Consider the following 21,396-nt stretch of genomic DNA (forward strand, 5'->3'; position numbering starts at 1 on the left):
TGGTTTATTTACCAAAATTTACATCCCACAACACCATAACACTTTCTCTCGGATCATAATCAAATTCATCCTTCATCAGACCGTATTAATATTACTTTTATTGCTATAGTTATCCATCTCCTGCTCCCTTTGTCCCAATTATAATTCAGTTAGTTACATGGTTTATACACTGTAATCTTGTGGTTTGCAATAAATCTGTAAAACTTAATCATTTCTCTGCTTTATTTTGGGAAGTAACCTAGTCGCTGTATGGAGAAGTCACACTTGAGTTATGAGACTGATTCATAATTAATTTTATTAATTAATAATTTAAAATTGGTGATTACTTCTAAAATTACAATTTTTGAGACTGACTATCAATCGGTGGTGCCCTTACACAAGGTTTATTCAACATTTATCAGTGATATTTCATATCGCTACAACAGTAACATAGAAATAGTGAAACACAGATTAAAACAGCACACATTTCCAGATATGTCAAAAATTAAACGTGAACGTACTCAAATGTTGAACTTCAGGAAAATCACCCTTTATTCTAAAATCTGGATGATTAAAAGTAAAGTTGAAAACTCTGTTATTTTGCAGAGGCATTATCAGACTGTGTATGAGACTGACAGCAGAGATGGGTTCATTTCTCACTACTGCATGCATGCAGCTGAAGAAAGTCATCCCAGCTTAAGCTGCAAAGACTTTAAACACATGAAAATGTGAAACCATTACATCCTATTCCTGGGTGATTCTGATAAATTTATGTGGTATAGGCTGACTCATACAGGAAGGATGGGAGTTAACCTTTGTTAAAACCATATTCTCTTGTAATTGTACATGTTTATTTTCTTTTTTAAAAAGTTCCTTGAAATAAAATGCAGAAGTAAAACTTATGAAAGTGACTTAAATTCAAAGGTGCATCTCCATCAGAGAGACTAACATAGGACAGAAGTCTTCAGTCAGTTTCTTTGTCTGTCTCCACCAGGATAAACTCAGCATGAATATCCAGGCGGTTGCCTTCTTTGTCTTCTTATCAGGTAAGGACTCGTTAACAGAGTACATCTTTAAAATAATCAATAATAAAAATAATAATTGTTATTATCACTGCAGTAATGTTTCAAATGCCAGTTGTTGAGACACACTTTCTGTTTGTTCATAAAGTTGAACATGAAACACTTACTCATGTGCAATATTTTAAGCACAATTAGTGTATTATTTTTGTAGGAATCTCACAGAACTGGGAACATTTGCTAGGAAGAATGGGTAAAAATCCCTCATCCATCCCTTTATACCCATGATTTTGACTATTTAATCCCATATATTGACCTTTAAACTCATGATTTTGACTATTAAATCCCGTATATTGACCTTTACACTCATGATTTTGACCATTGAATCCATATATTGACCTTTAAACTTGTGATTTTGACTATTCAATCCCATATATTGATCTTTAAACTTATGATTTTGACTTTTTAATTCCATATATTGACCTTTACACTCATGATTTTGACTATTCAATCCCATATATTGGCTTTAAACTCATGCTTTTGACTATTTAATCCCAAATATTGACCTTTAACCTCATGATTTTGACTATTTAATCCCATATACTTACCTTTACACTCGTGATCTTGACCATTTAATCCCATATATTGGCTTCAAACTCATGATTTTGACTATTTAATCCCATATATTGGCTTTAAACTCATGATTTTGACTATTTAATCCCATAAATTGACCTTTAAACTCGTGATTTTGAATATTAAATCCCATATATTAAGCTTTACACTTTGGATTTTGACTATTTAATCCCATATATTGGCTTTAAACTCATGATTTTGACTAATAAATCCCATATATTGGCTTTAAACTCATGATTTTGACTATTCAATCCCATATATTGGCTTTAAACTCATGTTTTTTACTATTTAATCCCATATATTGACCTTTAAACTCATGATTTTGACTATTAAATCCCATATATTGACCTTTACACTTGTGATCTTGACCATTTAATCCCATATATTGACCTTTAAACTCGTGATCTTGACCATTTAATCCCATATATTGACCTTTACACTCGTGGTTTTGACTATTAAATCCCATATATTGACCTTTACACTCTTGATTTTGACTTTTTAATCCCATATATTGACCTTTAAACTCATGATTTTGACTATTTAATCCATATATTGAACTTTACACTTGGGATTTTGACTATTTAATCCCATATATTGACCTTTACACTTGTGATTTTGACTATTTAATCCTATATTTTGACCTTTAAACTTGTGATTTTGACTAATAAATCCCATATATTGACCTTTAAACTTGTGATTTTGACTTTTTAATCCCATATATTGACCTTTCCACTCGTGATTTTGACTATTTAATCCCATATATTGACCTTTCAACTTGTGATTTTGACTATTTAATCCATATATTGAACTTTACACTTGTGATTTTGACTATTTAATCCCATATATTTACCTTTCAACTCATGATTTTGACTATTAAATCCCATATATTGACCTTTACACTCATGATATTTACTTTAAATCCCGTATTCCCTAATTCAGTATCTGGCCCCTGCTGTGACTGACTTTTACAACTCTGGACCAAATAGTACGGCCCTCAGGATGTGTCATTAAAGCAAATCCGGCCCTGGAGTCAATATGAGTTTGACACCCTTTTGGAAAACATTTCATCTTCCACTTGCTTAACTGTTAACATTAATAGAAATTTTGACCAGGGGTGCCTAAACTTTTTCATGCCACTGTATAACCTATGCGGCATACCCTGCATTACATCACTCAGTGATGTGTTGTTTAGCAGACAGCTGAAGGGATCAGGGAAGAAGATAATGGTTGGTTCATTAGTGTATGGGTTAATGATACTGAAGTATAATATGAGGTAAACCTGCAGTCTACACCAGGGGTTCTCAACCTTTTCTGCCAGCGACTCCAAAATAAAGGTGCCAGAGACCGGGGACCCCCACTTAATCCCCACTGGGATAAATGGGAAAGCCTTCTGGGGCCTAGCCAAACTGGGGAGCTCAGCAAAATCATGGTTAAGCTGTGATATCCGAATTTTTTATTTAACCTGAATGATAACCACTATTATCAAAGAAAAAAAAACTTTTTTTATTCATTTGTGTAGTAAATATCCTTCATAAAAATGCAAATCCCTTTTGTTAAAACCAGAATAAAAATGGGTTAAAAGTAATAATAACTAAAGTGGGTCAATAATGGCAAAAAATTGGTGGAAAAAGTGGCAAAACTAGGTTTTAAAAGTAGTAGAAATGGGTTAGAAGTGGCAAAAATTAAGTAAAAGTGCCAACAAAAATACCAAAGAATTGGTTAAAGTGGCAAAATGGACATAAATAGTGGTAAAGGGGGATTAACTAGTGGCTGCAGTGGCTTTTAAGTGATAAAAATGGGCGGAAATTTGGTGAAATGGGATGAAAAATTTATATAAACTGGCAAATAGGGTTAACTAAGGCAGAAAAATAGAATTTGAGGGGAAAAAAATGGTTGAACTGGCAAAAAAAATGCATATCAAATGATGAAATGTGGTTAAAATGTATTAAAATGAGCAAAAATAGGCCTCAAAAGTGGTTAACAGTGCCAAAGGAAAGTGGCAAGAATTGGTTTAGAAGTGGCAAGAACAGGCAGAAAAAACGTGGTGGAAAGGGTTTAAAATGGACAAAAATGGGTTTTAAGAGGCAAAACTTTGTTGAAAAATTTATGAAAACTGGTTAAATTTGTGTAAAATTGGTATGAAGTAGCAATAGTGTCATTTAAATGTGTATCTTTATTCTTTAAGGCATCTGGAGACCCCCTCTCAGTATCTCGCGATCCCAAAGGGGTTCCCGACCCCAACGTTGAGAACCCCTGGTCTACACTAAAGAAAGTTCTAGCAGTCAGCATTGATGTAGATTTGTTCTGATTCTCCCACAGCTCTGTTTGCTGGAAACATTCATCCCGTCACTGCCAGACTCAACATCTACACCGGAGCTACGGGCGGGAATGGGACCTTTACTTGTCATTACCCGGGGCATTTTAACAGGATTTTCCTCTGTAAGGACGACTGCAAAGGAGAGAATATTCTTGTTGAAACAGATGCTGATTTGGCTGCGAATGGCAGATACAGTGTCCAATACAGAAAAGAAAAGGGTGTCAAATCGGCGAGCACTTTGATCATCACCATCACAGACCTCAAGAAGTCTGACTCAGGGCGCTACAGTAGTGGGTTCGGATGGGCCAACGACTTGCAATTTCGCTGTGATGTTCAGGTCAGAGTCACTGATGGTGAGTTTGAAGACAATTAAAAACATTATCTATGCATCCCTGTGTCTCTTCAAAATCCCAACACAGGGTCAGCAGACAGGAAAGTCTTCTGAGATCTTTTTTTGTGAGGCATGGTTGACATCAGCAGAGCGTGCTTCTTGAGTGTTTTTAGTAGTCACAGCTCTACACCTGGCTCAAATTCTCAAAAAACTCCTGACTCCAATTAGCTTTTTTAAGAGTCATTAGCCTAAAGGTCCACTTTTTTCCAGCAGCACCGTGAATGTTTAATGGCTATATTCAATAAAGACTTGAAATATTATAATTATTTGTGTGCTATTAGGTTAAGCACACTGTGTTCTTCTATATTTGTGACTGAGATGCAGATCAGGTCAGATCACATTTGATGGCCAGTTAAAGCAGAAAACCAAATCATTCAAAGGGTTCACCAACTTTTTCTTGCACATGTAAATGTGACAGGCCTTAGTTTGCTCAGCTGAGCAGTTTGCTTGTGGTTAGCATGGATTTCCCCTTTGCAAGTGTGCTGTAGATCAGATATATACCATTGCCGAAAAAGGTCACAACACATGCAAACACCACAGCACTTGCTTATTCAAAAAACACCTGCAAACTCAGAAAACACCTGAAATGATTTTACAATACATGCGCTGCAAATGCCAGAACACCTGCAAACTCAGAAAACACATGCAAACTCAGAAAACAACCACAAACTCAGAAAACACATGCAAACTCAGAAAACAACCGCAAACTCAGAAAAAAACCACAAACTCAGAAAACACCTGCAATGATTTTACAACACATGTGCTGCAAATGCCAAAATTAATGCAAACTCGCAAGACACCCGCAAACTCAATAAACACATACAAACTCAGAAAACACATGCAAACTGAGAAAACACCCACAAATTCAGAAAACACCTGCATCGATTTTACATTATGTGGCCTGCAAATGCCAAAACACCTGCAAACTCAGAAAACACCCACAAATTCAGAAAACACATGCACACTCAGAAAACACCCGCAAACTCAGAAAATACATGCAAACTCAGAAAACACCTGCAAACTCAGGAAACACCCGCAAACTCAGAAAACACCTGCGAACTCAGAAAACACATACAAACTCAGAAAACACCTGCGAACTCAGAAAACACATGCACACTCAGAAAACACATGCACACTCAGAAAACACCTGCAAACTCAGAAAACACATGCACACTCAGAAAACAACCACATACTCAGAAAACAACCACACACTCAGAAAACACATACAAACTCAGAAAACACCTGCAAACTGAGAAAACACCCACAAATTCAGAAAACACATGCAAACTCAGAAAACACATGCACACTCAGAAAACAACCACATACTCAGAAAACAACCACACACTCAGAAAACACCCGCAAACTCATGTGTTTTCTGAATTTGTGGGTGTTTTCTGAGTTTGTGGGTGTTTTCTGAGTTTGCGGGTGTTTTCTGAGTTTGCATGTGTTTCCTGAATTTGTAGGTGTTTTTTCAGTTTGCATGTGTTCAATAAACACATACAAACTCAGAAAACACATGCAAACTGAGAAAACACCCACAAATTCAGAAAACACATGCAAACTCAGGAAACACCCGCAAACTGAGAAAACACCCACAAATTCAGAAAACACATGCACACTCAGAAAACACCCGCAAACTCAGAAAATACATGCAAACTCAGAAAACACCTGCAAACTCAGGAAACACCCGCAAACTCAGAAAACACCTGCAAACTCAGAAAACACCTGCAAACTCAGAAAACACATGCACACTCAGAAAACAACCACATACTCAGAAAACACATGCACACTCAGAAAACAACCACATACTCAGAAAATACATGCAAACTCAGAAAACACCTGCAAACTCAGGAAACACCCGCAAACTCAGAAAACACCTGCAAACTCAGAAAACACCTGCAAACTCAGAAAACACATGCACACTCAGAAAACACCTGCAAACTCAGAAAACACATGCACACTCAGAAAACAACCACATACTCAGAAAACAACCACACACTCAGAAAACACATACAAACTCAGAAAACACCCGCAAACTGAGAAAACACCCACAAATTCAGAAAACACATGCAAACTCAGAAAACACATGCACACTCAGAAAACAACCACATACTCAGAAAACACCCGCAAACTCATGTGTTTTCTGAATTTGTGGGTGTTTTCTGAGTTTGCGGGTGTTTTCTGAGTTTGCGTGTGTTTTCTGAGTTTGCGGGTGTTTTCTGAGTTTGCGGGTGTTTTCTGAGCTTGTGTGTGTTTTCTGAATTTGCGGGTGTTTTCTGAGTGTGCATGTGTTTTCTGAATTTGTGGGTGTTTTCTGAGTTTGCGGGTGTTTTCTGAGTGTGCATGTGTTTTCTGAGTTTGCGGGTGTTTTCTGAGTGTGCATGTGTTTTCTGAGTGTGCATGTGTTTTCTGAGTTTGCATGTGTTTTCTGAATTTGCGGGTGTTTTCTGAGTGTGCATGTGTTTTCTGAGTTTGCATGTGTTTTCTGAGTTTGCGTGTGTTTTCTGAGTTTGCGGGTGTTTTCTGAGTTTGCATGTGTTTTCTGAGTTTGCGTGTGTTTTCTGAGTTTACAGGTGTTTTCTGAGTTTGCGTGTGTTTTCTGAGTTTACAGGTGTTTTCTGAGTTTGCGGGTGTTTTCTGAGTTTGCGTGTGTTTTCTGAGTTTGCGGGTGTTTTCTGAGTTTGCATGTGTTTTCTGAGTTTGCATGTGTTTTCTGAGTTTGCATGTGTTTTCTGAATTTGCGGGTGTTTTCTGAGTTTGCATGTGTTTTCTGAGTTTGCGGGTGTTTTCTGAGTTTGCATGTGTTTTCTGAGTTTGCGTGTGTTTTCTGAGTTTACAGGTGTTTTCTGAGTTTGCGGGTGTTTTCTGAGTTTGCATGTGTTTTCTGAGTTTGCATGTGTTTTCTCAGTTTGCGGGTGTTTTCTGAGTGTGCATGTGTTTTCTGAGTGTGCATGTGTTTTCTGAATTTGCGGGTGTTTTCTGAGTGTGCATGTGTTTTCTCAGTTTGCGGGTGTTTTCTGAGTTTGCATTTGTTTTCTGAGTTTGCGGGTGTTTTCTGAGTGTGCATGTGTTTTCTGAGTTTGCAGGTGTTTTCTGAGTTTGCATGTGTTTTCTGAGTTTGCGGGTGTTTTCTTAGTTTGCATGTGTTTTCTGAATTTGCGGGTGTTTTCTGAGCGTGCATGTGTTTTCTGAGTTTGCGGGTGTTTTCTGAGTTTGCATGTGTTTTCTGAGTTTGCGTGTGTTTTCTGAGTTTTCGGGTGTTTTCTGAGTTTGCATGTGTTTTCTGAGTTTGCGGGTGTTTTCTGAGTTTACAGGTGTTTTCTGAGTTTGCGGGTGTTTTCTGAGTTTGCATGTGTTTTCTGAGTTTGTGTGTGTTTTCTGAGTTTGCGGGTGTTTTCTGAGTTTGCATGTGTTTTCTGAGTTTGCAATTGTTTTCTGAGTTTGCGGGTGTTTTCTGAGTGTGCATGTGTTTTCTGAGTTTGCATGTGTTTTCTGAGTTTGCGGGTGTTTTCTGAGTTTGCATGTGTTTTCTGAGTGTGCATGTGTTTTCTGAGTTTGCATGTGTTTTCTGAATTTGCGGGTGTTTTCTGAGTGTGCATGTGTTTTCTGAGTTTGCGGGTGTTTTCTGAGTTTGCATGTGTTTTCTCAGTTTGCGGGTGTTTTCTGAGTTTGCATGTGTTTTCTGAGTTTGCGGGTGTTTTCTGAGTTTGCAGGTGTTATCTGAGTTTGCAGGTGTTTTGGCATTTGCAGGCCACATAATGTAAAATCGATGCAGGTGTTTTCTGAGTTTGCATGTGTTTTCTGAATATACAAGTGTTGTGGTGTTTGCGTGTGTAGTGACCCTTCTCGGCCACCGTAGTATAATCATTATTGCCATTTTTACAGTAAAAGCTGTTCATGAAGCCACACTATTCTTTAGTGGATCCACCCCTTAGTGCTCTAGTATTAGCTGTGATAAATGACTCAGAGGATTATGTTATACCTGAATCTTAGAGGAGCTAATCACAGCTACTGTTCATCTTTTGTCTTCTCCTCAGCGCCGTTTCATGGAAAATCTAGGTTTGCTTATACGTATGTTGAAGGAGAAACCAACACACATGGATGCCGCAGAGATCGCCTCCCTGGAGGGTGGAAGTTCCTATGCAGGGGCAACTGTGTTAAAGAAGAAGACATTCTTGTTGAAACCAATGGCAACGCCGCTCAGAGAGGCAGATTCAGCCTTGAGTATAGCACACGTTCCCTATTTGGACTGGAGATGACCATCTCAAACATGACCAGGTCTGACACTGGATGGTACAGGTGTGGTTATGGCAGAGCGCTGACCTCAGATTCATACAACACCTTCCCTCTCATCGTCATTGCTGGTGAGTGTTGTGTGATTGTCGGACATTTCTGATGCGATGTTTACAAACCTTAATTCCCAAAAAGTTGGGATGTGTGGTGAAATGTGAGAAAAAACAGCAAGGTGACTTGCAAATCCTTTTATTGAAAAGATGTCAATGATCCTGCACGCCACATCTCCTGGAAAGGGACAGAGATTATTAATTAGGGCCCGAGCACCAACCTCAGTCAGTGTGGACCCTATTGTATCTGTATGCTTTTTTTTTTTTGTTGTTGTTGTTAATTTGGGGGCTTTAACAAGGTCAAAAACTTTCCAAACTTTACTGGAAATTTCCCCCCGGTAGAAATTTTCATATTTAGGTGGAATCATGAGAGTCCGTCAGGCAAACGTTAGATCGGGAACTGGGTACAAACTATGTGCATGAAACCTGGTACACATATGTATCATGATAAGACAAAAAAAAGCCTCTTGGGGCCATCCTCTAAAATGTACAGAAAGCTCACTACAACCAGCTAAAGGTAAAAATTTGGCGTTTTTGGGTGATTAACAATTTTTTATTTTTTAGTGAACTAGTCTGAGAAATTTAATTCGATTGACTCCAGATTTTTTTTGCTCATACTAGACAACTTGGAGATCTAAAGTTAAGCGAACTGGGAGTTTTCATTGTAGGGAGTGGCCGTGACCAAAGCCTGAACCTTTTTTTTTTTTTTTTTTAAACATTTTTTGCAGTGAAAGTACACACATTAATTCTCAACACATTCAATTCAAAATCATTTATTTTGTCAATGCACACCCCTCTGAATTGAACCTTTCTGAATTCTCCCTTTGAATATTCAGCCCCTGCACACCATCCAGCCTAGACTTAGGATTCTTGGTCAGCATATGGGTCATCATAAGACCTACAAAAGAGCCTCCTGGACCCATGCCCATATCCCAACAAGAAGTCCACAAGTTCATCTCTATTTCTAAATAAAGCATTTTTGTTGGGGCCAAAAGACTTTAACCTATCACACTGAACTCACTCAAATGCAAACCCCCCCCCACACACACAAACCCACACCCACTGCCAACAGGAAATTACACAAATGGGTCATGTCTTTATTCTTCTTTTTGTACTCAACCTTTTGAGCTCTGAAAGGAAGGCCTCAGTAATTGGCCAATATGACAGATATGTTTCTTACTTAAGATGGCAAGCATTTTAATCCCTCCAATTTGACAGGAAGTATGTACAACTCTCATACCAAACATCGAATTGCCTTCAAATTTTACATGTAGGCTCAAGGTCTGCCCTCTACATATTCAAAGGTTAATTTAGTCATTTTGATGTAGCACCCTCACTGGCAACAGGAAGAGACAGGGTTGGGCCACTTCTTCTTTGGTAAGCAATTCATTATAAGGCCATTTCACAGGAAGTCACTGTTACTCCTATGAAACTTCTCACTTGCAGCAAATCTCACATGATAGGGTAATATTCTGTAATCTCACAGCAGAAAATAGGCAACAATAACGGCCCCGCTCTATGGAGAACACTCACAGTTTGCACAACTTTAACTCTCAAGGTTGTCTAGTTTGAGTAAAAAAATTCTGGAGTCAATCAGATAAAATCCCTTGGACAAGTTCGTTCAAATGTGCAAAGTGTCCGTCAATAGAAAAGGCCAAAAAATGCCAAATTTTGACTTTTCTGCATCTGTACTGTGTTTCTTGTACATTTTAGAGGGTGGTCATGATGTAATTATTTTGTCATCTCATCATGATACATATGAGTACTGATTTTCATGCATGTAGGTCCTACCCAGGGCCCTGTCTCACTCTTGGCGCCCCCCAGAGGCGACTGTGTGATGAACTTGCACCATTCCACCACCAGATGGCTATTTCCACAGGGGACAATTTTAGGGAAAGTTTGTTTAGTTTTGGGGTATGTTAACGCCCCCAAAACAGGCCTCAACTTGACAGAAAAAACAGAAACAATACGGTCCTCTCCGACCCTAGGTTAGTGCTTGGGCACTAATTAGGTGAAATGTCAGGAATGTGAAATGAATTTGTGTTTTGATTTAATATTTTCAATTTTGCATCTCACAATTAGTACTTGAACTGCTGATTTTGACTTTTTCATGTTTTGAGTGTTAAGATTTACAATTTTAAATTTTAAGCCACATTTGACCTTCAAAACTCATGGTTTCAAATTTGATCTCATATTTTGACCTTTAAGACTCACAATTTAAAATTAAGACAGACACTTTGACCTTTAAAAAATCATGATTTAGAATTTTATCTCATATTTTAGCATTTAAAACTGACGATTTTAAATTTCATCTTATATTTTGACCATTAAAACTCGTGATTTTAAATTCTATCTTATATTTTGACCTTTACAACTCATGGTTTCAAATTTTATCTCATATTTTGACTTTTAAAACTCATGATTTCAAATTTTATCTTATATTTTGACCATTAAAACTCGTGATTTTAAATTTTGACCTTGATGACTCACAATTTACAACTTAGACTGACAGTTTAACCTTTTAAAAATCATGATTTAGAATTTAATCTCATATTTTAACCTATAAAACTCTTGATTTTAAATTTTATTTCATATTTTGACCTTAAAACTCATGATTTCAATTTTGAGCTCATATATTTATGTTTTGAACTAATACGTTTGATTTTTTTTTTATTTTTGACTCTAAACTTTGATTTTTTATTTTGAATTTTTTTTTGTTTCAGAATCATTTTTCTTCAGTGCCATGTTGTTTTACCCATAATTCATTACTGGTGAAAATGAGGTTGACAGCTTATGGTTAAATGTTGACCCTGTTAGGCTCTCAGGTCAGACCTAAATCCAGAACCCAGCCCTTCTGTGACTGAGTTTGACACCCCTGTAATAAAGGCAGAGGTGTGTAGCTGTTTTCAATATTATTAATTTAATGATTATTCATAAACCCTGTTTCAGATCCCAGTCCCACTGAGAGTCCCCCACTGACGACTGAACAGACTTCTGATGACTACTGGTTCATTTTTCAGGATACACCACTTACAGGTGAATCTGAAAAAGTTACAACATCAAAAACTGACCATGATATTACTGGTTTTTTTTTTCTTTTGGGAAAACTGCAACAGTATATGTGGTGTCTAATAAACCTGTGATTGTTTGGCACATCGTGACAAAATTAAACAACAACCGACCAGTCAATCATGTAAATATAAACTTTCATGTATTTTCTCTCCATTGTCTCTCCAGGTCACCTCGATTTCAAATTTTATCTTATATTTTGACCATTAAAACTCGTGATTTTAAATTTTGACCTTGATGACTCACAATTTACAACTTAGACTGACAGTTTGACCTTTTAAAAATCATGATTTAGAATTTAATCTCATATTTTACCCTATAAAACTCTTGATTTTAAATTTGATTTCATATTTTGACCTTAAAACTCATGATTTCAATTTTGAGCTCATATATTTATGTTTTGAACTAATACGTTTGATTTTTTTTAATTTTTGACTCTAAACTTTGATTTTTTATTTTTTTCAGTTTCAGAATCATTTTTCTTCAGTGCCATGTTGTTTTACCCATAATTCATTACTGGTGAAAATGAGGTTGACAGCTTATGGTTAAATGTTGACCCTGTTAGGCTCTCAGGTCAGACCTAAATCCTGAACCCAGCCCTTCTGTGACTGAGTTTGACACCCCTGTAATAAAGGCAGAGGTGAGTAGCTGTGTTAATTATTATTAATTCAATGATTATTCATAAACCCTGTTTCAGATCCCAGTTCCTCTGAGAGTCCCCCACTGACGACTGAGAAGACTTCTGCTGGTGATTTTAAATTTTATCTCATATTTTGACTTTGAGACTCTCAATTTAGAATTAAAACTGATATTTTAACCTTTTTGAACTCATAATTTAAAATGTTACATCATCATGTGAACTTTTAAATTCAAAACTGAATATTATCTCTTTAAATATTTTAAGTTTTTATTACTTTTCAACTCCTTAACCCTTTGATGCGCGACATGGGTCAAAAGTGACCCGGATGAGTTTCTTTTATCTATATCTTTGGAAAACATTAATTTCATCATTCAGTCCTCCAGGTATTCCTCAATTAACTTGTTTTTAATCATAAAAAACCTTATTTGATTTTCCACTGTCTTACTTTTTGAGTGAAACCACTTTTTTTCATGACTACCCCTCTAACGCGCAACATGGGTCAAAAATGACCCATATCTATTTCCTGTGTTATTTCATGTAAATGGCAGAGAGTTTCTATAATATTTCTTTCAAAAAAATTTTTTATCAGTAACTATTCCAATTATGCAGTGAATATCTTGTTTTTGAAATGTACAAATCATCATTTTTATTTTCCCTTCCTTACTTTATGAACAATCTACGGTGGCCCTGAAGGCCAATACGAAATAAATATTTCAAAAGCGCAAAATATATTTCAGAAAACACAAAAACATTTCACAAAACACAAAAACATTTCACAATACACAAAAACATTTCACAATACACAAAAACATTTCACAAAACACAAAAACATTTCACACTACACAAAAACATTTCTCAAAATTACACAAAAACATTACACAAAACACAAAAACATTTCACAAAACACAAAAACATTTCACAATACACAAAAACATTTCACAATACACAAAAACATTTCACAATACACAAAAACATTCACAATACACAAAAACATTTCACAAAAACACAAAAACATTTCACAATACACAAAAACATTTCACAATACACAAAAACATTTCACAAAACACAAAAACATTCCGCCTTTGCCGAAGGAGCTGACTATCGACTATCAGGCGTAGATTTCGCCTCAGTGAATAAAAATGACAATAAAAGAATGTATAAAGCAGAAGATTAGTTTTGATCATCTGTTTTATTCATCATTATCGTGTTTTTGTCGGTAATATCTTTTAAAATAAGATCTTTTAAGTAAACGTTTTGATACTGCAGCTTGATGCACACTCATTACGCTGAACTGAGAACGCATCTTTTTCCTCCTGCGTCCTGTCATTGTATTTTGGCGGCGTGTTGGTCATCAAATTTGGGTCCACACTGCTGTACATGAGTAATCGACATATTTTCTTCAGAACTTTTATCGTCTTCTATTAGCGCTTTTTAGCGTCAAGCTGCTGACATGCACTATCCACTTCCCACTTCCGCCTTGAGGTATTTCAAAATAAAGGTCCTGCATAGCCATATCACTGAATATTAACTTGTCTATTGACCAGTCTGAACAAGATTTATGTACAGAGAGATCAATTTCAGACCATTTATTTCAACACATCGTCCACTTCAACTACATCCCACTCAAAACAAGTGTTTCACAGTGTAAAGAACTGTAAAAAACAAAGGAACATTTAATTGCAATCAAATATGTCCTCTCTCTTTGTGAAAAGTATTTTTGCGATCGGTGAAATGTTTTTGTGTATTGTGAAATGTTTTTGTGTTTTGTGAAATGTATTTTGCGATCGGTGAAATGTTTTTGTGTATTGTGAAATGTTTTTGTGTATTGTGAAATGTTTTTGTGTATTGTGAAATGTTTTTGTGTTTTTGTGAAATGTTTTTGTGTATTGTGAAATGTTTTTGTGTTTTGTGAAATGTTTTTGTGTATTGTGAAATGTTTTTGTGTATTGTGAAATGTTTTTGTGTATTGTGAAATGTTTTTGTGTTTTTGTGAAATGTTTTTGTGTATTGTGAAATGTTTTTGTGTATTGTGAAATGTTTTTGTGTTTTTGTGAAATGTTTTTGTGTATTGTGAAATGTTTTTGTGTATTGTGAAATGTTTTTGTGTTTTGTGAAATGTTTTTGTGTATTGTGAAATGTTTTTGTGTATTGTGAAATGTTTTTGTGTATTGTGAAATGTATTTTGCGATCGGTGAAATGTTTTTGTGTATTGTGAAATGTTTTTGTGTTTTGTGAAATGTTTTTGTGTATTATGAAATGTTTTTGTGTTTTTGTGAAATGTTTTTGTGCATTGTGAAATGTTTTTGTGTTTTTGGGAAATGTTTTTGTGTTTTGTGAAATGTTTTTGTGTTTTTGTGAAATGTTTTTGTGTATTGTGAAATGTTTTTGTGTTTTTGTGAAATGTTTTTGTGTATTGTGAAATGTTTTTGTGTTTTGTGAAATGTATTTAGCGATCGGTGAAAAGTTTTTGTGTATTGTGAAATGTTTTTGTGTTTTTGTGAAATGTTTTTGTGTTTTGTGAAATGTTTTTGTGTTTTGTGAAATGTTTTTGTGTTTTTGTGAAATGTTTTTGTGTATTGTGAAATGTTTTTGTGTTTTGTGAAATGTTTTTGTGTTTTTGTGAAATGTTTTTGTGTATTGTGAAATGTTTTTGTGTATTGTGAAATGTTTTTGTGTTTTGTGAAATGTTTTTGTGTTTTTGTGAAATGTTTTTGTGTATTGTGAAATGTTTTTGTGTATTGTGAAATGTTTTTGTGTTTTGTGAAATGTTTTTGTGTATTGTGAAATGTTTTTGTGTTTTTGTGAAATGTTTTTGTGTATTGTGAAATGTTTTTGTGTATTGTGAAATGTTTTTGTGTTTTTGTGAAATGTTTTTGTGTATTGTGAAATGTTTTTGTGTTTTGTGAAATGTTTTTGTGTATTGTGAAATGTTTTTGTGTTTTGTGAAATGTTTTTGTGTTTTTGTGAAATGTTTTTGTGTATTGTGAAATGTTTTTGTGTATTTTGAAATGTTTTTGTGTTTTGTGAAATGTTTTTGTGTTTTGTGAAATGTATTTTGCGATCGGTGAAATGTTTTTGTGTTTTGTGAAATGTTTTTGTGTATTGTGAAATGTTTTTGTGTTTTTGTGAAATGTTTTTGTGTATTGTGAAATGTTTTTGTGTTTTGTGAAATGTTTTTGTGTATTGTGAAATGTTTTTGTGTATTGTGAAATGTTTTTGTGTTTTGTGAAATGTATTTTGCGATCGGTGAAATGTTTTTGTGTTTTGTGAAATGTTTTTGTGTATTGTGAAATGTTTTTGTGTATTGTGAAATGTTTTTGTGTATTGTGAAATGTTTTTGTGTTTTGTGAAATGTTTTTGTGTATTGTGAAATGTTTTTGTGTTTTGTGAAATGTATTTTGCGATCGGTGAAATGTTTTTGTGTATTGTGAAATGTTTTTGTGTATTGTTAAATGTTTTTGTGTTTTTGTGAAATGTTTTTGTGCATTGTGAAATGTTTTTGTGTTTTTGGGAAATGTTTTTGTGTTTTGTGAAATGTTTTTGTGTTTTTGTGAAATGTTTTTGTGTATTGTGAAATGTTTTTGTGTTTTTGTGAAATGTTTTTGTGTATTGTGAAATGTTTTTGTGTTTTGTGAAATGTATTTAGCGATCGGTGAAAAGTTTTTGTGTATTGTGAAATGTTTTTGTGTTTTTGTGAAATGTTTTTGTGTATTGTGAAATGTTTTTGTGTTTTGTGAAATGTTTTTGTGTTTTGTGAAATGTTTTTGTGTTTTGTGAAATGTTTTTGTGTATTGTGAAATGTTTTTGTGTTTTGTGAAATGTATTTTGCGATCGGTCAAATGTTCTTGTGTTTTGTGAAATGTTTTTGTATATTGTGAAATGTTTTTGTGTATTGTGAAATGTTTTTGTGTAGTGTGAAATGTTTTTGTGTTTTGTGAAATGTTTTTGTGTATTGTGAAATGTTTTTGTGTTTTGTGAAATGTATTTTGCGATCGGTGAAATGTTTTTGTGTATTGTGAAATGTTTTTGTGTATTGTTAAATGTTTTTGTGTTTTCTGAAATATATTTTGCGCTTTTGAAATATTTATTTCCTGTTGGCCTTCAGGGCCACCGTAACAATCAGACCTTTTGTATTCCTACATCAAGTTTACACACACGGGTCAGAAATGAACTGCACACATAAAAGTACATTGTGGGATACTGTAATGTGTTTCAGACACTTCACAGCTCAACACAGCCGCCCTTGCACATCTGGTAGATGTAAGATTTTGTTTTTTGTTGTTGTTTACAATTATTACAACCTTACCTCTGAAAAAATAAAAAGACAGTTCTAAAAAATTACTGTAAATAATGTGATAATTTTAGGTTACCTTAGGAGGAAGAATACATTCCTTGTCAGAGAGTGACGGTTAAAACAATTGTTGACAGAGATAATCCATGTTATTTATGCTTTATTTCATTTTTTTATTTAGTTGATAACCTTTGTAGTTAGCATTGCTAGGCTGCTTAGAAAAGTGGCTAGCTAAGATATTTTAGCCAAACAGTGAGCTAATCCGTTTTAGTTAGCTCATCCTAATTTAGTTTCTAACATTTGCAGTTAGCTATCTACTTAGCTAATTTTATTGCTAGACAGTTTAGAAAATTACTGTAGTTAGCTAAGCTATTTTAGCTGATCAGTGCGCTAATCTATCTTAGTCAGTGATTAGCTAAACTATTTCGGTCAAAGAGTTAATCTATCATACTCAAGCATCAAGCTAAGCTATCTTAGACAAGTCATCAAATAAAACTATATAGCAGCGTTTTCGCTAGACTCCCCCGGTCAGAATGACCGGCAGTCCTCAAGAATTCCGGCCATTTAGAACAACTACCGGACATTTGCTTTAACATTATTTTGCTGCATTAACAACAGCAAAACACATAAATCTGACATTCTGTGATACATTGATACATACAAGTCTGCGCTAAATTGGATTTAGGACATTTTATTTCCAGACCTGACCCAAAACGGAGACAGTAGAAACCAAGCCGACAGTAAACCTGAGTACGGTAATTATTACCCTGTTATTACAGACACATGATTAGACCCTTGAACCGACTGCACAAAGTCTTTCTCTTATTTTTCTTTGTGTAGGTGGTTTAAAGTATCAAAATCGAGACTGTGCACTTTTCCTTACACACGCAGTCAGTTAGACAATATACGCCCACGTTAAACTCATAAACAACAACAGTTAGCTTCACATTAGGAGCTGGGCAAAGAGCTTGTAATACCATATATGAAGAGGCGCATGGAGGGCACGCTGAAACTCCATAAGCATGTCATCGAGGCAATGGGAAGATGTGGGTTAAAAAAAGACAACACAGCCACCACTGCACAAAAAGACTGTGATCTTTTGTGAGGCATGCAAAAATTAGGATGGTAGTTTGCGCTTTACTGAAGTGCTGTGTTTAAATGAACACAGAACACAATTCAGCAGTTTTCTGTTATAGAACTAAAGTACAGTTCAGTTCAGTTCAGTCGCTGCTTTATCTGTTTTCTGTGTATTTGTGACAAAAGTACAAATAAACAAGTTGCAAATATTGATTACAAAAGTGTTTGGCCCCACTTACTGCTAAAGAAATAATACAAGATCAAATCATTCAATTATAAATCACACATGGAAGGATGGGTCATTTTTGACCCATGTGTGTAAACTTGACATTGTAATATAAAAACTGTTTTTTTTTTTCATAACATAAAGAGGAAAAAAAATAAAATAATGATATTTGGTAATCACAAAAAGCATATTGAAAGAATATTTGTAGCAATTTTTCTATAAAATTAATTTATTTCAAAAGATGGAACAAAGATAAACTCAGCCAGCATTAAATAGACAGGGAAATGAATGCGGGTCATTTTTGACCCATGTTGCGCATTAGAGGGGGGGTACTTATGTTGCGCATCAAAGGGTTAATTTGAATTTCAAGTTATATTTTGACCATTAAACCTCAGGATTTTGACCCTTTATCTCATATATTTGCCTTTTAAAACACTGTTTCAAATCTTGAATTCTGTGTTGACCTTTTGCACTAATAAGTTATTTTTTTCTCAATTTTTTAGTCTTCAAACTAATCATTTTGACTTTGTGAAATCTCAAAGCCATTTATCATCAGTGCCACGTTGTTTTACCCATAATTTATTACTGGTGAAAATGAGGTTGACAGTTTATGGTTAAATGCTGTCCCTGTTAGGCTCTCAGGTCAGACCTAAATCCAGAACCCAGCCCTGCTGTGACTGAGTCTGACACCCCTGTAATAAAGGCAGAGGTGTGTAGCTGTTTTCATTATTATTAATTTAATGATTATTCATAAATCCTGTTTCAGATCCCAGTTCCACTGAGAGTCCCCCACTGACGACTGAGAAGACTTCTGCTGGTGATTTTAAATTTTATCTCATATTTTGACCTTAAAACTCCTGATTTCAATTTGGAGAACATATTTTGACCTTTTGAACGAATAAGTTAATTTTTTTAAATCATAGCCTTTACACTATGATTCCCTTTCTTTCTTTTTGTTTGTTTGTTTCAGAATCATTTATCATCAGTGCCACGTTTTTTGCAAAATTTGTCACTGGTAAAGTTGAGGTTGACAGTTTATGGTTAAATGATGACCCTGTTAGGCTCTCAGGTCAGACCTAAATCCAGAACCCAGCCCTGCTGTGACTGAGTCTGACACCCCTGTAATAAATGCAGAGGTGTATAGCTGTTTTCATTATTATTGATTTAATGATTATTCATAAATCCTGTTTCAGATCCCAGTTCCACTGAGAGTCCCCCACTGACGACTGAGAAGACTTCTGCTGGTGATTTTAAATTTTATCTCATATTTTGACCTTAAAACTCCTGATTTCAATTTGGAGAACATATTTTGACCTTTTGAACGAATAAGTTAATTTTTTTAAATCATAGCCTTTACACTATGATTCCCTTTCTTTTTGTTTGTTTGTTTGTTTCAGAATCATTTATCATCAGTGCCACGTTTTTTTGCAAAATTTGTCACTGGTAAAGTTGAGGTTGACAGTTTATGGTTAAATGATGACCCTGTTAGGCTCTCAGGTCAGACCTAAATCCAGAACCCAGCCCTGCTGTGACTGAGTCTGACACCCCTGTAATAAAGGCAGAGGTGTGTAGCTGTTTTCATTATTATTAATTTAATGATTATTCATAAATCCTGTTTCAGATCCCAGTTCCACTGAGAGTCCCCCACTGACGACTGAGAAGACTTCTGCTGGTGATTTTAAATTTTATCTCATATTTTGACCTTAAAACTCCTGATTTCAATTTGGAGAACATATTTTGACCTTTTGAACGAATAAGTTAATTTTTTTAAATCATAGCCTTTACACTATGATTCCCTTTCTTTCTTTTTGTTTGTTTGTTTCAGAATCATTTATCATCAGTGCCACGTTTTTTGCAAAATTTGTCACTGGTAAAGTTGAGGTTGACAGTTTATGGTTAAATGATGACCCTGTTAGGCTCTCAGGTCAGACCTAAATCCAGAACCCAGCCCTGCTGTGACTGAGTCTGACACCCCTGTAATAAATGCAGAGGTGTATAGCTGTTTTCATTATTATTGATTTAATGATTATTCATAAATCCTGTTTCAGATCCCAGTTCCACTGAGAGTCCCCCACTGACGACTGAGAAGACTTCTGCTGGTGATTTTAAATTTTATCTCATATTTTGACCTTAAAACTCCTGATTTCAATTTGGAGAACATATTTTGACCTTTTGAACGAATAAGTTAATTTTTTTAAATCATAGCCTTTACACTATGATTCCCTTTCTTTTTGTTTGTTTGTTTGTTTCAGAATCATTTATCATCAGTGCCACGTTTTTTTGCAAAATTTGTCACTGGTAAAGTTGAGGTTGACAGTTTATGGTTAAATGATGACCCTGTTAGGCTCTCAGGTCAGACCTAAATCCAGAACCCAGCCCTGCTGTGACTGAGTCTGACACCCCTGTAATAAAGGCAGAGGTGTGTAGCTGTTTTCATTATTATTAATTTAATGATTATTCATAAATCCTGTTTCAGATCCCAGTTCCACTGAGAGTCCCCCACTGACGACTGAGAAGACTTCTGCTGGTGATTTTAAATTTTATCTCATATTTTGACCTTAAAACTCCTGATTTTAATTTGGAGAACATATTTTGACCTTTTGAACGAATAAGTTAATTTTTTTAAATCATAGCCTTTACACTATGATTCCCTTTCTTTTTGTTTGTTTGTTTGTTTCAGAATCATTTATCATCAGTGCCACGTTTTTTGCAAAATTTGTCACTGGTAAAGTTGAGGTTGACAGTTTATGGTTAAATGATGACCCTGTTAGGCTCTCAGGTCAGACCTAAATCCAGAACCCAGCCCTGCTGTGACTGAGTCTGACACCCCTGTAATAAATGCAGAGGTGTATAGCTGTTTTCATTATTATTGATTTAATGATTATTCATAAATCCTGTTTCAGATCCCAGTTCCACTGAGAGTCCCCCACTGACGACTGAGAAGACTTCTGATGGCTCCTGGTTCATTTTTCTGAATACACCACTTACAGGTGAATCTGAAAAAGTTACAAAATCAAAAACTGACCATGATATTACTGTTTTTTTTCTTTTGGGAAAACTGCAACAGTATATGTGGTGTCTAATAAACCTGTGATTGTTTGGCACATCATGACAAAATTAAACAACAACCGACCAGTCAATCATGTAAATATAAACTTTCATGTATTTTCTCTCCATTGTCTCTCCAGGTCACCTCGTTCCTCTGGTCATCTGTGTGTGTGTGGCTGGTGTGTTAATGCTGATCATCCTCATCCTCTACATCCGCAAGAAAACCAGGAGCAACAGTTTGATTTGATTTGATATGATTAGTATGACCCATTTTATACAGACGTAAACTCAGTCTCATGACATAAATAAAGCGGGTAAAATAATTATTGAAAAGTGTCACCATTTTTTAAGTTTTCTGCTTGT

General features: G+C 35.2%; 1 protein-coding gene across 3 annotated transcripts; it reads left to right on the plus strand.

The window, feature by feature from the left end:
• Positions 1-910: 910 nt before the first annotated feature.
• LOC121513781 (T-cell immunoglobulin and mucin domain-containing protein 2-like) lies at positions 911-21,396 on the plus strand. 3 transcript variants are annotated; one of them, XM_041793751.1, is made up of 12 exons: positions 911-1,025; positions 3,951-4,301; positions 8,377-8,703; positions 11,632-11,718; positions 12,449-12,499; positions 18,752-18,802; positions 19,179-19,229; positions 19,607-19,657; positions 20,034-20,084; positions 20,462-20,512; positions 20,889-20,975; positions 21,174-21,396. In XM_041793751.1, the coding sequence occupies exons 1-12, from the start codon at positions 986-988 to the stop codon at positions 21,278-21,280; spliced, it is 1,305 nt and encodes a 434-aa protein (XP_041649685.1). In that variant the 5' UTR covers positions 911-985; the 3' UTR covers positions 21,281-21,396. The 3 variants fall into 3 exon arrangements, with proteins under 3 accessions (XP_041649685.1, XP_041649693.1, XP_041649701.1); XM_041793759.1 differs by lacking the exon at positions 11,632-11,718; XM_041793767.1 differs by lacking the exons at positions 11,632-11,718; positions 12,449-12,499.

The sequence above is a fragment of the Cheilinus undulatus genome, linkage group 1 (assembly GCF_018320785.1).
Source record: "Cheilinus undulatus linkage group 1, ASM1832078v1, whole genome shotgun sequence".
NCBI classification, from domain to species: domain Eukaryota; kingdom Metazoa; phylum Chordata; class Actinopteri; order Labriformes; family Labridae; genus Cheilinus; species Cheilinus undulatus.

Bases quoted from the DNA above. Each gene is read 5' to 3' on its own strand.
- LOC121513781 (XM_041793751.1), top strand. From the start codon at position 986: ATGAATATCCAGGCGGTTGCCTTCTTTGTCTTCTTATCAG. The intron at 4,302-8,376 runs GTGAGTTTGAAG...TCTTCTCCTCAG, and splicing joins TCAGGTCAGAGTCACTGATG to CGCCGTTTCATGGAAAATCT. The intron at 12,500-18,751 runs GTGATTTTAAAT...ATCCTGTTTCAG, and splicing joins GACTGAGAAGACTTCTGCTG to ATCCCAGTTCCACTGAGAGT.